This window comes from Rhipicephalus microplus, chromosome 2 (genome assembly GCF_043290135.1).
Source record: "Rhipicephalus microplus isolate Deutch F79 chromosome 2, USDA_Rmic, whole genome shotgun sequence".
NCBI classification, from domain to species: domain Eukaryota; kingdom Metazoa; phylum Arthropoda; class Arachnida; order Ixodida; family Ixodidae; genus Rhipicephalus; species Rhipicephalus microplus.
In genome coordinates, this window is record NC_134701.1 from 289,834,175 (window position 1) to 289,853,585 (window position 19,411).

Here is a 19,411-nt window from a genome sequence, read left to right on the forward strand (position 1 = left end):
GTAATTGGAAGAGGTCCATACAGATCAAAACCAACATGGTCAAACGATCGGGCAGGACAAGGTAAGGGTTGTAGTGAAGCTGGAGAACTTGGAGTGGGATTCTTCCGGCACTGGCAAGCGAGATAGGAACGTACGAAGCGACGAACGAAGCGATACATTCCACGTCAGTAGTAGCGGGTGTAGGTTTTTAACACTCCAGCATGGGCGCATTGTGGGTCGGCGTGAAAGGAGGCGCATATGTCTGAGCGGAGACGTCTGGGAATAACTAGGAGCCATTGGCGTCCTTCAGAGAGATAATTTCGTCTGTATAGCAAATCATCTCTGATAACGAAGTGCTGTATTTGACGGCGCGTACCTCTAGGGATATTTTGCGAGGGAGATCGACTCAACAAGTTCATAAGTGAAGCGATCCAAGGATCTTTTCTTTGCTCCTGTAGCATGTCGCTGACACTAAGTGCAGATATGTCGGGGGCAGGCGAAGACGGCGACTTGTCACTACAACGTAGAGGTGATCGGGACAAAGCGTCTGCGTTGGAATGTTTTCGCCCAGATCGGTAAATTACGTTAATGTCGTACTCTTGTAGCCGAAGCGCGCCCAACGGGCGAGTCAGCCGGTGGGATCTTTTAACGAGGAGAGCCAACATAATGCATGGTGATCTGTAAACACGCGGAATGGGTGCCCGTAAAGATAGGGTCGAAACTTGCCTATGGCCCATATGATGGCTAGACACTCTTGTTCGGTGGCTGAATAGTTGGCTTCTGCTTTTGTGAGTGCACGGCTGGCGTAAGAGACAACGTACTCATCAAATCCGGGTTTACGCTGGGCGAGCACAGCACCGAGACCAACTCCGCTAGCATCCGAGTGTATTTCCGTCGGGGCAAGAGGATCGAAATGTCGCAGTATAGGAGGTGACGTAAGAAGGTGGTGGAGTGTGGCGAATGCATCATCACAAGCTGACGACCAACTAGAAAGGTCGCTGTTGCCGGCAAGAAGGTCAGTCAAGGGTGATATGATGGAGGCGAAGTTGCGAATAAAACGACGAAAATATGAACATAAACCGAGGAAGCTGCGAAGTTTCTTTAAGGTGTTCGGCTTAGGAAATTCGGCAACGGCACGGAGTTCCGTCGGATCCGGAAGAATGCCATCTCTAGATACAACATGGCCCAAAATTAGGAGTTTTCGAGCGCCGAAGCAGCACTTCTTCAAGTTGAGCTGTGTTGGCATACATCAGTGGTGTAAACCTCCGGGCAAACGTGCTTTGCCCAGACGGGGATCCATATTGCTTGTACTTGCAGCTGCCGTAGTGTGGCTGCTTCTCTGCGTTGTAGGTCTCGGTGAGGCGGTGGTAGAGGCGTCTGCTCGTTCTGTACCACTGCAGAACGTCGGCGTAGGTTGTGATAAAATACTCTCCGTCTTCGGCATCAGGTCGTTGCGGCTCCGAGGAATGCGTTGACAGAGACCCGCGGCTAGTTAGCGCGTGTGCCTCCGTATCTGCCTCCTCGTTGCGGTTCGGGCCCACGTCCAGCTCCCCGGCGTGCGCAGGGAACCACTTGACGGTAATGTTGGTTTCCGGTCTTGCTATAGTTGAACATACTCTTGCAATGGTTCCATGGACGTTGTTTGTAGCAAAGTTGGCTATTGCCGTCTTCAAGTCGCTGAGGACCATGCGGCAATCCGAGATCGCTAGTGCCAGTGCGATTGCAAACTCCTCGGCTTGCGTGGGCGACTTGCACCGTATGCTTCCCGACGTTTTGAGTACTCCAGTGTCTGCTGCGATGACTGCTGCTGCGTACGTATTTGGCCGGTGGGGATACTTCGCCACGTCCACGTAGTACGCGCGCGGATCGTTGGCGTGACCTTTTGTGAGGGCCGTGGCTCTCGCCGTTCTTCTTTCTTGGTGTACTTGTGGATGCATGTGCTTCGGTAAGGGTGCAAGAAGGCGCGAGCCACCCAGAGACACCTCCTTTGGGACTGTGCACCACCGCCGGGCAACCAAGAAGTAATGCCAACTGCCATAAGCAGCAAAATTATCAGCCGAGAGCCAGGCAATCAAAGAGACGTGGTCCAGCACGTGCTTAGCATCCTGGAACGCCAGCGGCCGAAAGCGGCGCCCCCACGGGTTTGACGCGAGTAGGTTGCTGCTCCGGGACATCCGAGCACGCTAGTGTCTCACTTTAATCCCCCTACCCCTTCCCCCTTTATGCCGGATCGTCAATAAAGTTGTCTCACTCACTCACTTCAAGTTGAGCTGTATACCGGTGGAGGTGAGGCAAGTAAGCACTGTCTCGAGGCGCTGAAGATGCGTTGAAACGTCGCTTGAAAATATCATGACATCGTCTAAATAACACAGACATGTCTGCCATTTCAGGCCACGGAGGATGTTGTCGATCATGCGTTCGAAAGTGGCAGGTGCATTTCAGAGCCCGAGTGGCATGACGTTAAATTCGTATGAGCCATCGGGGGTAACGAAAGCCGTCCTGGGCCATCAGCCTCAGCCATGGGAACCTGTCAATAACCTGAGCGCAGATCTAGTGATGAGAAGAACTCCACGCCTTGTAAGCAGTCAAGGGCATCGTCTATGCGAGGTAGCGGGTAAACATCTTTCCGCGTGATCTTATTCCGGCTTCTTCACCAATTAAAATGAGGCGTTTTAGAGCGGCACTCTTTTATAAGACAGGAGAGCGGTCACGACAAGTCAAGTGGTAATGGCGGAACAAGCCTGTGCACCCAACCAACCAAACGTCGTCTTCTTCACAGACTGAGTGATACCTCCTGCCTATCCGAAGAGCACTCATATTCTTCACTACAGTACATACGTTGTGAATTAAACATTTTGATGCAAAGCAGCTATTTCACTTGCCTGTGTAACGCTGTTGCTCCATGCGTCCACACGAACGCGCCAACGCTCTCCCCTCACCGCAGGTGTTGGAGGAGTGCCAAGTAGGTCACGCTTCCCTCACTGTGCGCGCTGGCGTCACTCTCTCTCTCCCCTGCTACGCGATTGCCGTAGCGCCCGCAGCTGCCAACTCGTGCGTTTATCCGCTACACCTGCCGTTCACTCCGCTACCGCCCCTCACAAATATTCCAGCGCTCACCGCAGCACCTCCGTTAGTGCCTTCAACCCATGACGCCATCCGTGCACAACACTGCTGCTTCGCATCCCATCATGGTTTTCTTTGGGAAGATGGTGTGAATCTTTAGGGCGAAGCTCCCTAAGATGTGGGTCGTGCGTCGTCGATGTATGTAGTAGTAGTAGCAGTAGTAGTAGTAGTAGTAGCTAGCCACCTCTCGCTTATTCCTTTGAATGTCCGCTGGATGGTGGTACTCCTATATGATGAATATATGATGAAAAGATGCGGTGCGATGAAAAAAATGTTGGTGTTTTTACGGGGCCTTACATTTGGTTTCATCAGGTTAACAGCTTTGCGATGCCCCCCCCCTTTTTTTTTTTTGGTCTTCACAGGTGTTTCGGTTTGTTCACGTGTCGTTGGCGCTGCCGCTTTGCCACTTTTATGGTGTTGTGGTCTTCATTTTGGTCAGGTTAACAACCTCTTATATTGTTTACGTTAACGTTCTTGCTCTTTCTTATGCTTTGATTGATGGGTGGTTAAATGCCGGTGTTCTTTATGGTGTTGTGGCCTTTTGTTTTTTAAACCATATATATGGTATGTGTAAGCTCTGTAGGTATTGCACACAGATGCTCTGCACCAGCGCTTCGACTTGGACCCGTGCTGAGGAGAGCCTCGATGACAACGGCCGGACATTGTGCGACTCTAAGGTGCTTCACCTGTAAAATCATTTCTGCGTTTTTACACTCTATGCCAAAACCACGATGTGTTAATCAGTAAGTAACGGAAGGCTCCAGAGATTTCGACCAGCTGGGGTTTTCAAAAGGTTTAAGTGTTGGTCAGTTTTGTCGCGCTTAAGTGACCGAGACATATTAGTGCAAAAAAAAAACGAACCCAAGAAAGGAGATGAACTGCTTATTAGAATGGAAAAGTTTCACATATATATCCTCTTGCTATGCATGGGCATAAGTGAATAAAGCAGCAAGCGTATATGATAGGTGGTTCCGATTGCTACGAAAGTGACGTTTTGCTTGCAGTCGGCCCATATACAAGTCCGGCCCGCACTAAATGCCGCATGGTTTAATTAGCCAAGTAGGAATGCAGAACTAAGCATAAAAAATAAATTGATAGAATGTAATTATGCAGTTGTGTACAATCTTTCATTGACATGGGCAATAATTATATGGGTCAGAGTGGAGGGTGCTCACACGAATGTTTAAAGGAACACCACTACTGTTCAAAAGAGAAAAAAAGGTGTGTCCCCCGATGCCCCCTGCATGTATTATACGGATTCAGGTGTTAGTGAATGTACCGATGTTCATACTATGCACATGGCCATTTTTTATGAATTTTCAATTGTCAGTACCAGGAGATGTCAGCTATCCCACGAAATAATCGAAAATGGAAGGATTGGTAGGTTGGCAGATAACTATTCTAATCCGACGATTGCCGTCTCCTCTGAAGAGTTAGCCTATCTAAGTAAAGATAGGGGAATTAGTTAAGTGTGTGTGCTCATAACGGCCGTAAAGCAATATGTGTGGTTCTCTGTTTCCGGAATAAACATTGTTACAAGTGAGCACGTTTTTGTATGACGTCTTTATCTGTCCGTGTTTTTTCGGGTGCTTTATAACTACAGTATCATTGTTTTAGCGTAATCGAAATACAAGTATGTCCCCATGAAATATAATATGTCACGACTATAAGCCATAACACAAACTACAAGCTTCGACTTTAAAGCTTCGCTGAGACACTGGTAGCCATGCGTACGATTGAATTTCCCCCCTGGTGGTCTAGTGGCTAAGGTACTCGGCTGCTGACCCGCAGGTCCCGGGTTCGAATCCCGGCTGCGGCGGCTGCATTTCCGATGGAGGCGGAAATGTTGTAGGCCCGTGTGCTCAGATTTGGGTGCACGTTAAAAAACCCCGGGTGGTCGAAATTTTCGGAGCCCTCCACTACGGCGTCTCTCATAATTATATGGTGGATTTGGGACGTTAAACCCCACATATCAATCAATCAATCAATCAATCAATCAATCAATCAATCAACGATTGAATTTCCGCTGTAAACCACATATACGTTAGGCATGTCCTAGCCACTCATTGCGCGGGAAAGCTCCTAATGAGCCATGGCCTTTTTAATTCGTCAATGGAAAAGAACAACTGATGCTTTTTCACGGAAATATTATACCATCCCTGAACTGAAACATGACACTGCGTCCCCAATAGTCGTGCAGTCCTTACTTACCTGCTTGATACACTGTCCTTGATCTTTTCCGAGAGGCCTTCCTTGCTGACCGCTCTACGTTTGTAGCTAGCCTTCGGGCTTCTCCCTTTGCCTTCACGCGTTCTGCTGCTTCTGTCGATCTTCTTTCCGCCTCCTTCGCTCTTTCCGATGCACTCCCTCTTCAGCGTGTCCATGCTGAAACGGCTCTCCCAGTCCGCATCATCGTCGTCCAGCAGCAACGCAGTTTCTCGACCGGAAGCGTGCGCAACATAGGTCGCGTAGCCCACCGTTTTCACAGACTTTGTGCCCACAGCCTGCAACAAATGGAAACACAACCTCCGCGTTGCCTTCAGACGCTCGACCATTTTGTCACCCTCTATAGGCAAGAAGCTTGGAGGACGATGAAGCTTTGCCTTCAAGAGCAGAACGTGACTGCGTAATCGGGCCCCGTGCACATAGTCATAAACCGTGCCACTAGCAAAGGAACGTTTGTGCACATAACCCTTTCGAACTATCCTAGACTGCCTGCTGAATGTATAGTTGCTAATGGGCCACTAATCAGTTCCTTCTTTTTGCGAATTGACAATGTACCTGCTACTGGTCCGTAAAGTACCATGTGCACTGGCGCATATGCACACTTTGTAACGGCTGGGCAGCTTAAATCCTCCCATTCGTTGCGCAATTCACTTAGTTTGAAACCTGGTGTGATTCTAGGATTATGCCATAAAATATTAGACATGCTCAAGGAAACACATTTCACTACATGGCATTCACATTGCGATTTTTTTTTTCAAGACAGTTTGCCGCAATGGCGTGGCTCTGCAGTGGAACACCTGCTCGACACGCAAATGCCCCGAGTTCGACTTTCACTCGGACTTGAAAGTTCCTATTATTAAATTATTTACATCCCTCTCAATTTTTCGCCCCAGTGGAAACGATGGGTAGTACACTAATTTACCAAATATTCGTGCTTGCAGTGGCTTTGTTTATTGTTGTTCTGGCGTTTTTTTTTTTGAAAAAAAAAAGGATAGATCATCGAGAACTCAGTGAACCGATTTTAATTGGTGAGCCTAAAGCTGTTAAGGTGGTGAAATAAAACTGCCTAACACATGCTGAGCTTCTGCGACAAAGCGGATTCAGGCTGAACGGAGCCAGACAGAGCTGATGAACGAAGCTTCGACAAGTCTGTCTACTAACCATCATTTCAATGCTAGCTTGAGAGCCATGCGATGCAGCTCTCATAGACACTAGCGCCGCAGTTCCCTTTGATGAATTGACACTAATGTTCATGGCCCAAGTGATCCTTCTCTGTGTAGCTCCTAAAGCAGTCGTTAGGGGGACGAGAGAAGAAGGCGAATAACTGTTCGATGAATCACTGCAACTGCGCCCGTTCTTGAAGGATCTGAGACAGTTCTGCGGAAATAGATTCGTTAGGCTATAAGCTCCGATGATGAGGCCACTCTATGATTACATGAAAAAAATAGTTGAGCAATTCATGAATTAATATATTAAATTATCCGTGCATCAGTCCAGTTTGTGCTAGAGGTGTTGACTGAAGATGGATTTAGACGTTCCAGAAAGCGCAAGGCAACGTTCACAGGAGGAAGAGTCCATAGACAGGGTGGGATACAATCGTGCGTTTAAGTTTCTTCCATACATGACTGTTGTTTTGCGTTTGTCAAAATGTGTAAGATAAGCTATCACCAACTCGCCCACATTTCCGCGGGTGTTCTCTGAAGAAAGTGTCTGATGTGCGGGTCGTGACAATGAATACTCGAGTTAAGGTACTGTACGTGCACACTGGCGGGAAGCATGCCGCGGCGGCGTCCCGCCCGTCGGTGCCTCCGCTCAGCAGCCAGCTGCACGCTGTCCACATTGGCGGCACCGCGAGAGAAAGGAGACTATGCCCCGTATTCACAAACGCTCCTCGGCTCGACTTACACCCTTCACTTGACAGAGTTGAGACCTGCGCCGCTGCTCGGCTGAAAATGGCGCTGTGATACTCAAGAATAGCAGCAAATTATCACTGATATGCAGTGACTTGCCCTGCCTTGAGATGGCGCTCCCATCGGCTCCCATCGGAGGCATCCCATCGGAGGGAGTACTGCGAACCAAGACATATCGGGCCAAATACGAAGGGGTAGACACAGTATGCAGTGCGTGTGGAGAGGAAGAAGAAACTGCCGAACACTTGATAATGTTCTGTAAAGGGCTTCACCCTATAGTTCAGGATGATGGCGCAGAGTTTTTCAAAGCACTGGGGTTTAGGGACCGGGAGGGCAAAATAAACTTTAAGCGGGTAGACTTAACTAGAAGGAGGTTATCTGATTGGTGGCTAAAGTCAAGGCACGAGTGAAAATTAAACTCTTCACTGCAAAGTACGAATCCTCAAACTCTTTTTTTAAGAAAAAAATATAGTTTTTGGTTCATTAGGTATTACGGCTTGGTGGCGCTAGCCACCGCCCGATCTAAAGGGTACAGCCATATCCATCCATCCATCCATCCATCCATCCATCCATCCATCCATCAAGTGAGGGTGGAGCGTTGAGTGAAGGGGCGTTCTAGAATACGGGGCTAAGGTGCTTCGATGTGCTCCTTTGGAACAGGGTGGAGACACTGCTTTATGGACGCCATATTGGTTCGAAAGTTCGCGATCGCTGGCATTGCCTTGCATGCCGAGAAGGATCGGTTTCAACAAAGTGCGTGGTAATTTGGCTTCGTTCATCACTTTTGGTAGTAGGGCTTGCAATATGATGTTAGTAACAAATAGATTAGGCACTAATAATTACGCACGAAGCATTTGATGGCAAAATAAAGGTACTTGGAGCGTATATATCTATCTGTCTCTCTGACTGGCTGCGTAGATCCTCATGCTCTCGCGGTTGATTGACTTAGTTGAGGAGTATCACAATTGACCTGGCATAACGAGAGTATGCGAAAAACATAAATAATTGCTGATTACATAAAAACATGACACGCCTTTAATGTATGCCATGACATACGTGACATGGTGAAGAAACTATATATTCAGTGGCCATTTGATGAACTTCATGTATATCGAAATTAACGTGATAAGATAAAAAATGACGAAAAATATACATGACTGGTCATAACACGAAAACCTACTCACGCTTGTCATGTAGTCCATGGCATACATAACCCGGTCATGGAACTCTTAGGGCCGCTTTATTAACTGAATGTGCGCCAAAATTGACACGGCGCAATAGGTGCATATGGATAACATGAATGACTGGTCATAACGCGGAAATTTTGTCACGCATGCCATGTGCACCATGACAAACATGACACAGTCATAATGTTTTAACGGCTGTTTTTTTTTTTACTTTATGCATGCCAAAATGGACAGTGTATGATAACAGTGCAATATAAAAAAATGAGGGGTCATAACACAAAAAAAAAAACGGCAGATCTCACGTACCTGGGAATCGACGTTATGAGAAGCATGCGGATGCAAGGTGAGTGTCTTGCCATTTTTTTATTGAGCGACACGTCATGAAGTGACGCTATATATAATTACAAATGTTGCATGCACAGACATATGTTGAAGAGTTGCACATGTTTATGTAACCAGTTGTTCACTCTTGCGCACCGATGCCAACTGTAACATGCCTATTAGCAACACCAGAAGGTGATACGAAGCGTTGATGCTCGCGAGTGTACTGGCCCAGTACAATGCTCCATAAATCAACATCAGCGCATGACAAGTAACCCCAATCGACGTTAACCCGACGTGACGAGTGTATAAAAGCTGTACATATGTAATGTGTGTAAAATTGCGTAGGCAGCACTGCAACCAATATTGACGTTTCACGAAGATTAGCGTCTATTTGAGAAGTAGTTCCGAGACCTGGGCTAGCTGTGCGGTAAAATGCTTCATTCACAAGCAGGATGCTTGAGTTCGATTACAGCTGCGACCCTGACGTTCATTTTTTCATTTGTCGGGTTGACGCTACCAATGTCGGGTATTTGTTAACGCTCGCGCGTTAAATGCGCCCTTGAGTGTTATCGTCGTTCCTGGGTAGATACTAAGTGTCAATAACTTATGACCCATATCCGCATACCAGCGGCAGATACCCGCCCGTGGGCATGTGCCCCTGTCTGGTGGCAGGTGTTTGACGACGTACGCGTCGGGATTGTGACATTATTCATGTCTTGACGAGCGCACCATATCCGTGAAACCATCTTACCTTCCCATGCTAATTTTGGTTCACGTCAAGTTAAAAGGGTGACCACGAGACCACTGAAATGTAAGGGGATAGATAGATAGATAGATAGATAGATAGATAGATAGATAGATAGATAGATAGATAGATAGATAGATAGATAGATAGATAGATACCCTCAAAGTCGCCGAAGTTCGCTAAAAATGCTTCGCATTTAAAATGTCATGCATGTCATGACGCCATGACATATATGACCCTGTCATGGAGCTCTAATATCGGTTCTACTAACTTGTTGAGTACCAAAATTTACACGACATGATAAGAGATAGATGATCAGAACGCGAAAACCTTGTCATGCATGTCGTATAGGCCATGACATACATAACCTGGTCATGGAGCTCTTACGCACGGACGCATGCACGGATGAACAGACGGATGGATGGACGCTTCGCCCCACTCATCCTCATTCACTCTGTGGATATGCTATGATATATTTATACACATACCCTGGTTTAATCCGGCGGCTAATTTGGTATCAATGAGTACAAATCAGTATTGATTGTGACTAACTTGTCTTGACCAAGCTTATCGGCAATGTAGCCGAGGCATCTATTCACTGCGCACGGCTTAACGCAAAGCTTGACATCCTGTGTGTCAGTGCAGTTTCCCGCTATGATTATGCGATTAGACAAACAAGGATTTTCATTCAGCGAACTCGGAGCGCGGGAACACACACAAAAGACAAAGAGGCACACAGCACGAGCGCTAACAACTGGTCCCGTGCTCCCACTACGCCGAACGAATAAATATGAACTATACCAACTAGCCCACCCTTCTATCCTGAAGCAAGGATTTATTTCCTAGCATTTTAGTTACCGCGTGAAAGCGACGAAGGCGGAAGACAGAAGAGACCCAACCGAGCACCGTCTTTGTCGTTTTCCCGTTGTAACCAAAAATGCATTCGCACCAACAACCCATCTTTCAATTCTTTAACATGTTAAGCTCTAAGCCAAAAATGGCCAAAATGGGAGCAACGGCTGTTTTTACTCCTTCAGACCGACTGTTACTCTCCGAAAAGACCAAGCGGAACAAGATGGCCGACTTGTTCGAGAATGGGGGAGCAACTGTATTCGTCTTAAGTTTGTAAGGGAGCAACGGAAGGAGGAACCGCTGTAAATGCTCTCGTCACGCAACGGTTACTCCCCGGCAGGACACCGCACACAAATATGCATGCCGCCCACATTGATATTCATGGGCCAGATTATTGTTTGTTCTGTGTGCCAAACTTCACCAAACCAAAACAGTGATTTATTTTAGCATCCGTAGATAATAAGATAGCAGCGCTGGCTGAACACAGAAGGCCTGAGAATACAGTACGGCAAATACCTAACACACGCAGCAGCAGAATGGAGAGTTTGCACGTCAAAGCGGACCGAACGCCGAAACACGTGCAAAACAACGATAAAAAAAGCCTAGACACGCCGTTCGTCCGCGAAGTAAGGGCGTCAAAGTCGATCAAGCACCGAAACACGTGCATAAAAAGCCCCCCCCCCCCGCCCAGATATATCGGAGAAGAAAAAAAAAAAGCGGACCCAGACGCGCTTTTCATCAGCCATACACTTAGTAGCACGCTTCACCGTGTAGTTTGAGGGCAGAATGACAAATCTGCGCCATCCGCGCCCGCACGACAAGTGTGGCGCTAGTGTAGCAAACGATGTAAGTTACAAAGTAATTTTTATTCAGTGTTTATGTTGACTGGCACTAAATAAAAATTACACTCAACTTTTTATATTTATTTATGAGTTTTAGTGTACCTCAGTTTTTTTTTATAATTGTATTAGGAGAACACACTGAAATTATTGCGCTGACGCCTGTGCTGCCACTACTCGACGTTTTTTTTTTTTTTTTTCGGCGGAACTAGGTTCGCATTCGCACTACTTACTCATTTTCATATGGTCTGTGGTTGGCGAGCACATGGACGTGCGAGCTTATGAGCTATGTTTTGATCGTGTGTGTGTGTCGCAGATTTGCGTTTCTACTTATTCGTGATGAAGGTTAGTGTATATTTATCTTTATGGAGCGCGAAGTAGTTGTGGATTTTGCTGCTGGGTGGAACAAACACATCGTAAACACGTCTTCAGCTATCTGCAAGCCTGTTCGCTCGTCGGACAAAGGACCGAGCATGCATCAGCGTGCAGGTGAGTGGCATTTCCAGCAACATTTAATGCTCTTACAATACATTGTTGAGTGGTTGCGCTATTGAAAGAGAAATGATTTGCTCTTATTCACCGTATCCATTGCTAGCCGTATTGGACTAAATTACCTCTATTACCGCCTGCTTACCCTCTTGCTTCCCCTGTCACCACTGCAGTGCCAGTGTACTTTTGCAGTTAAAAGTTCATTTCCGCAACACTACCTCGCTTGAAAAAACATTGGGGCGGGGTTGTAGCTGCATTCATACTGGCACTTTTCTACCATTGGCTTTATGTAATGTTAACGGCTGAGTGTTGGGGCCTTGGGCCGCATTTTTTAGAGATGTGAAGTGTATGTAAATCAGTAAGTGAACAAATCATTGTCGCATCACTTCACTGGCATAGCCAGGCGGTTGCGCACAGAATTTTTTTAGGCCGGGCGTAGGGAGCCCAAATTGACGACCATATTTGCTTGCCCGGCCTATTCAGATAAGCGGACCCCCTCCCCCTCCCCGCACGCCTAAAAAAAAAAACTGCCCACATCACTGCGTCACTTGCTTCACCTCTGCGCTGAACGTACTATTTTATAAGCGCACCATCAAGCGAGCAGTTTACATATTGACAGAACAATTGGAGGAGGAATGACCCAAATCTTTCAGATTTTTTTAGTGATGCAAAACCTTAGCAAAACTGAATACTGTAAAAGACAATCATAAATGCTGTATGTTCTCGTTAGTGCTGTCATTATTCTGCATCATGAAATCTTTATGCGCTGTGAAAACTTGGCATGCCGTTGAAGTCACATATCGACGTTAATACCAATCGACGAAAATTTCGACAACCTCAATAACGCCGTTTGGGATTTGCCGCATGCACATAATTAGGCTGATTCCCACTTGGCTGTTCTTAACCTGACTTCACTGCTACCAAATGAAACAATATTTGATGCATGTCTTTTACTTTTTTTTTCAGGGATATGACACAAATTTGGTTATACTGCAGATAAAGATGCTCCCAACGATGCTAAAGTACAGAAAGCAAGTGAATTTTGGTAAGTGCAGACTTTTTGTACTACGTATATGAAAGCATCGCTTTTTAGGGGCAAACTGTGCATGTGTTGGCCAGAGAATAGTTCATTATGCCACATGGTTACACTGGCACTGACAATTCGACGTGGCTCCGCTGGCCCGTGTGTGTGCTCACACTGTTACCGTTAAGATAAAATGTTTTTGTTTTAATTGCAGGGATTGCTGTTTGTACTAAAAAGCCAACTGCCAAGATTTGTTTACGCTGGTACTCCTAAAAGTATGCTTTCCCTATTTACATGGATTTTGGCTTGCACAAAGCATAACACTTGGGCCTAGATTCACAAAGCTGTCCATGCGCAGGCCTTCATAACAGCGTTTCTTGACTTGCCTTTACCCTGTTTTCTGCAGATGTTTCGTGGGTTTAAAAGTGCCACAGCATGTTGACCTCCCCCACTCTGAAATATTCGCGTTCAAAGTTCCGCAAGAGTGGGCTTAACTTTCTTGTGCACCTCTTTGCTAGTCCAAGATACTGAAGTGTTATGCTCTTACTAGAGGTGGCAGTGTTTCTAATGTTTGTATTTCCATCACATTGACCAAGTATGCGATCTTGGCTTGACTGGTAGCAAATCCTCAACAAATGTCTTTGTGGCACATGTAGAAGGCAGTACAAAATAAATAGGCAGACATTCACACCGGGAGCTAACTTCTAATAATGCTTTTTTTTGGAAACCATGGTGTGCTTATTCAAATTTGTCTAACAAGCAGTAACCTGTTTGGCTGTGAACCAACAAGACGTTGAACTCATTAAAGCTTCACATCTTGTTGCTCTCAAATATATATGCATTGGCAAGCTATCTGTGACACTGTCAAACAAAGAATCAGAATATCTGTGCATGCCTTAAGATATATTGCTTCGTTTACATATCTCGTGGCTGTGACTCGTCAACCGAGTGAACAAATGCACCCTAGTTTTCTAAATTTAAAGCATTTTTTGAAGGTTGCACGGTCTACATTTATTTGTCTATAGTTTTGTCCAGCCGTTTGCGTCAGGTACAAAGAAATATACTGAAGATTATCATGTAGCCTCTGCAAATGGTTGCTTTCAAGCAGGCTTTGCATGCTTGGCTTGTGCCTACAGGTATTGCACAATTCAAGACGCAGCAGCGTATGATAGAACAGTAGAATCGAGAGCAACTATGTGCACGAGCTAAATAAGTATTTTAACATGAGCGGACAGTACGTGTTATTTGCCACACACATGACCTCATTTAGAATGCCCATTGGTGAATGGGCTCATAGAAATGTCACTCAGCTGTGTATAGGAAACAAGTTAACTGAACCTAAGGGCATCTTCAACTGCTAAAAATATGCCTTGTTGAGGTGCTGCACATTTTCTTCCAGAATATTGCTGTCTGAGACATCATGTGAAGAGCGTCTACCACATCAGCATTTATATGGCTTGCCAAGTAACGTTTGGCCGAACCTTCCTTTTTTCACATTTCGTTTTTCAGTAGACATCCTAGAATGTAAGCGCTGCTGCAGTGTGTGTGACTCATTGTTATGAATTGATTCTGGCATGTTTAACCTCACACTTCTATTTTTTTTTTCTTGCAGCAATGAGATGCTTCACATATGCCTGCGGTGACGTTCTGCTGCGCTAGCCTGATGGAAACACCAGCTGCGAAACTTGAGTTCTTCAGAATTGGAGAAGTTGCCCTTCTCTCACCAATGATGACACAGACTGCCCGATGCTAGAAATTCAAGATTGTTTTTCCACGGATGACGCAGAAAACCTTTGATGTATTATGGTGTTTGTTTAGTGCTGGCTGTGGTGTGGCGAAGTCTACTTTTACGTGTGGTCACACGTCGCCTCATAAAAAGAACAATAAAGCATTTATTTTCCTTTCAATATTGTCCACTTTTTGTGTTAGAAGCACCCAAGCAGTGCTCTTCCAAAGAGCTCTCGCCATGTGTTAAGCGTGTGACAAGCATACTCGAGATAAATACTCATTTCCCCAAGGAGTAACTGCAAGCATGTGCAGTTGGTTTTCAGAGAGTAACTGCGAACACGTGGGAGGAACGGTAAAGAGTAACTGTTGCTCTTAGAAGAGCAACTGGTGGAAGTAATGGTTGGTCGGCAGGGAGCAACTGGTGGGAGTAACTGTTGGTCTGCAGGGAGGAACTGGAGGGAGCAACTGTTCATCCCCCGAAGGAGGAACTGAAAGGAGAGCAACGGTTCCTCCCTCTGCAGTTACTCCGTTTAGGAGAGTAATGGGAGTGGCAATGCAATTGCTCCCTGAAAGGAGCAACCCCTATACCCCTGTTGCTCCGTTTTGGCTTAGAGTGCAGTATGCTCACTCACAGCGATCAAAAATGCACGGGCACATGCTGGACCTGTTATCTACTAACCTCGTATATGTTGGTGCTGTTGGTCGGATGACATCGGTCGCATTTCCCTTGTGCTTCCTTTTTTTTATTGCGATCAATTATATGGATTCTCTCAGCTAGATTTTACCGCCGTCGTCAGCGTCATGCACTGTATATGTATACGTACTTATATATGAAAACGCAAAAAAGAAAAAAAATCCAGAAAAAAAAGCACTCCAGCGCGCGGAATCGAAAGTGGGACCTCTGAGTCGTGAAAGCGAGGCGTCAACCTCTGAACCACCCCAGCGAATGTTCTTCACCGTTCAAACGGCAAGCTATTTATATCTACCACTTATTGCTGCTGCGTTTTTGGCATCACCAGAAATATGGCGCAACGAGCGCACGTCGCCACATCGCGCAGCGGCGCCCGCTGTAATCTCCGCGTACTTTGCCCCGCTTAGAGAAGGGGAGCGACGCTCCCTCGCATGTCCTTGTCTCGCGAAGGCGAGGAGGGGAGGCTCATACGGCTTGGCTTGCCTCGGGCTTTACGTGGAATGATTCTGCTGTAGTTACCGGGCGCACACAGGTCACTGCAATCATTGCAGTCTCCATTCGCGAAAAGCGCGTGCTTTTGAGACTCAGCGAAGTAACAAATGAGACGCTAATTCACGTGCACCCGTACCTGTGAGTACGTTTCGTGCGTAATTCGTGCGTGAGAAACGCGGGGCACGTTTCGATCTGCTTTCCATTTTTCGCGTGACCTTTCAAATTGTTGCTATCGAATTCATTGCTTAGCCTTAGCGGCAAAGCTGTGACATTTTTCTTCGCTCACTACGAGGGAAGCGAAACATTCTCTGGCCTTTCGCGTGTGAACCAGTACACAAAGGCACAGAGCAGCCTGTCTTAGTGGCAATAGAACAGATCTCGATCAACAACACGTCAAGAAGAACGTGTTTACACCGCTGTTCCCGCGCTAGCCTTTGCGTGCCACCCGAGACTTTCGAACCAATATGGCCACCAGACGGCATGGTGTCTTTCAAAAGGTGCCTGCACCCCGGAAGCGGAGGCGCACGCACATGCATTGCTCAGACACCAGTGTCGTTTACCAGCTTTACAATAACCAATTCACTATGCGCAGTCAGTAAAATGGGCGATGACATCAGCAGCCCACTCACGGTGTCCTGTAGCTCAAGCTTCAGTCCCATCTTTTGCAGGTCGATGCCAAATGAGCGCAACGTCTCGGAAAGCTGCTCGCGCCGCATCTCCGGATTCTCCGGAAGTGCGGTCGGCAAATCTGGAAGATTTCGTGCTTCGTCCTGCTGTAAAAAGGAAAGACGAGCGCCACGTAGTTACCGCAGAGATCGTCAATTTACAACTGAGGGTCCTCGATGCTGCGACCTGTAGTGATACGCATGTGTAAAGTCTTGTAACAAGATGTACACTTGACGTAGATAGCTTAAATCGATTTGCAAATGATTCTTACGACTCGCTTCACCGTCGAAACCATTGCAGGGTTAATTTAACTTTAACAGAACAAGAAAATGAAGTGAATGCTTAACGAAATGCGCGCGCTCAAAAAAAAAACCAAAAATTTGCGCAAGAGTATTAAATTGACCATTGAGTTCGAAAAAACATGGAGGGGGGGGGGGGGGGGAGTTCGCACTAGCCGCGTGAAGCTTAACAAACAGCGAAGCTGGATTATCTTAGGAGCTTATCGTGTCCTCTCTAGCTGTAGGTCTTTCTTTGACGTAGTAGACAGAGTAGCGTCGGACCATAACCTGTCACACATCATGCAAGCAAGCAAGCACACGCTGCCCCTTGGAAGGTGATATATCTCTTTCTTCGAGACCTCACTTTTTGAACGCTTGTGACCTGAAGGAACTTTAGCGCCACCCCATCGAGGTCTGCGGGGCTCCTATTAGTGAGTGCTACGGACCTCAATTTTTCCCGTGAAGAGGTTACGCACTTCGGCGAGTGCTTCACGCGCTCTCTGCAACGCGCCAATCCCGCTCGTTTGTCTTCCTTGTTGCGGCGACGATACTTCACCGGCCGCCTTGGGGGCTTTCCTTGTCGGCTGCGCGGGGCGCGTGGGGGCTTATGAGTACGTTGCGGGAAGCAGCTCGAATGACCCTCACTTTTCTCTCTTCCCAATCTTATCCTTCCTATGTCTTTTATTCCCCATTCCTATGCCGACCTGTTGAGGTGTGGTGGGTTAGCACGGATGGCTGGCCCACCAGCCAAAACGCATGTGATTAATAAAAGTGTTTCCTCGTACGTCGTGCTTTCTCGCTTCCGTTTTCACTACGGAGCCAGTGCGGTTCCTTCCTCGCTACGTCTATATATATATATATATATATATATATATATATATATATATATATATATATATATATATATATATATATATATATATATATTCTGCTCACAGCTGGTAATTTTTTCATCCACTTTTCTTTCTTCTTTCTTCTTATTTACATTCTATTGGTTCTAATAACTTCCGCTGTACATTCCTTGGCATTACTGTCTGTTATATCTCATTAATATTGTGTTAAAACACGAAAATACGAGCCCTTAGGTATACACTTCTCTCCCTTATTTTATATATATATATATATATATATATATATATATATATATATATATATATATATATATATATATATATATATATATATATATATATATATATATATATATATATATATATATATATATATATATATATATATATATATATATATATTCAAACTCCAGTGTTAGAACTAATATGCAAACCTGGCTGTGCGCCCCCCCCCCCCCCCCCCTCGGTGTGCACAGTCAGGTTTGCCGTCGCGCGGCGGGCAAACTCATCGCGGCGGCTGAAAAACAACGGCGTGGAGGGTTTTTTGCGGACACCTGACGTTTTACATCGAGTTTTAAATGTTTAGTTCTTTAAAATGTAAATAGAATGATGAACAAACTTTGAGGTGATGCTAATGACGCTGCAGTGGCCAATGATGACTTAGCACCAAGTGTGACATTAAGCCCCATGTCCGTTGAATCCGGGCGGCGAAACGTACCTGGTCACGATCCATGACCATAACCATCTCGCGGACGTTTTCTTCCGAGTCCAAGGTGAACACTGACTCGACCTCCTGCGCCACTTCCTGTACGGTGTCGTCCATACGTGCCTCACCGGACACCACGTGGCGCTGCTTGGCTGGGTCCTTGAACACAAAGTCTACCTCCGTCAGGGTGTCGTCCGCTTCCTACGTCACAACCATGTGCGTTAGTGTACTCACAGAAATGCACACAATGACAGCGATGAATATTTCTTTAATGCACGTAGCACGAGTTATTGTTCTCATTCACGCAACAACAAACGTTCGCAAGCGTTAAAAAAAAAGAGTTAGGAAAGGCGTTTCGCCCTCAGGCGCGAAGCTTGAGAGAAGAGCGTAGCCTCCTTTTTTTCTTTCTTGTTCCCCTTTTTTCTTGCTTGTTTCGTTCTACTCTTTTTTATTTCAATTTTTCCTTTCTTTAAATCGTTGCGCTAGCTTCCTCTTTTTCAATTTTTACTTGCATTTGCGCTAGCATCATGGCCAGCGACGACTGCGTATGGCAGCTCGAGTTCCTATAGGGACTCGAGCTGCCATACGCAGTTCTATACGTGCCATACGGGCAGCCACACGTGGGCACCAATATATTGGTGCCCCTCACGAAGGCACTCGAAAAACAAAATACTTCCCTTTGGCTCGAGCCCGCGCTCGGTATTTGGCTACGCTGTATGTTGTTGTGCCTGCGTTACGCCAAGCGACGACCTACCATCAGAGCACACGGCAGCTAGGCCCAGTTATGGGTTCCACACCTAATAAGTGGCGCTTTAAAATTATGCCACAATATCTTTGCGATAACTGCAATGCGAAGAGGTGAAAAAAAGTTGCCGTTGCACATTGGAAAAGCTAACGTCTTGGTTCAACCGGGCCGGTTGGTCGCCGAGATCATCATGGGGAACCTGGAACCTCCCCCATGCTTTGGTTTTATATATATGAGATGTTTTCTCTCGCACTCTCTTCAAACAGCCCGCGTTTGTTGCGGTGGTAAAAGATCATCACCTTCGTGCGTAAGCGAGACTGTTATCCCAATTTGTGTAAAGCGAAGCTCGCATTCAATATCACTAAAGTTCTATATTACTCCCCCAACTGCCGCTGCGATCAATTCGCGTACTCTGGTTACCTTGGTTTACCCGTCCTATGCCCCGTATCTGGATTCATGTCTGGCTTTAGCATATGTCTTTTGGAAGCGCATGATCACTGAAGAAACAGTTGGTAGTATACCACCAGTTCTTGCGTTTCTCTCGTGTGTATGTGTA

At 46.2% G+C, this 19,411-nt stretch overlaps 1 protein-coding gene and 1 long non-coding RNA gene across 3 annotated transcripts in view; one reads left to right on the plus strand and one right to left on the minus strand.

Annotated features, from left to right (window-relative positions):
* Positions 1 to 8,449, minus strand: part of LOC142795397 (uncharacterized) — a 42,141-nt gene extending 33,692 nt beyond the window's left edge. The window contains exons 1-2 of the mRNA XM_075886049.1: positions 8,423 to 8,449; positions 5,314 to 5,606 (exon numbers count right to left, since the gene is read on the minus strand). Coding sequence (XP_075742164.1) covers positions 5,314 to 5,606; positions 8,423 to 8,449 — 320 coding nt within the window. The remainder of the gene's footprint in view (positions 1 to 5,313; positions 5,607 to 8,422) is intronic.
* A 3,000-nt stretch (positions 8,450 to 11,449) lies between these two features.
* On the plus strand, positions 11,450 to 14,605 carry LOC142782247 (uncharacterized). Of its 2 annotated transcripts, XR_012888401.1 has the most exons (4): positions 11,450 to 11,674; positions 12,641 to 12,719; positions 12,913 to 12,973; positions 14,311 to 14,605. It is a non-coding gene; the product is annotated as an uncharacterized LOC142782247 (long non-coding RNA). The 2 variants fall into 2 exon arrangements; XR_012888400.1 differs by lacking the exon at positions 12,913 to 12,973.
* The last annotated feature ends 4,806 nt before the right edge of the window (positions 14,606 to 19,411 follow it).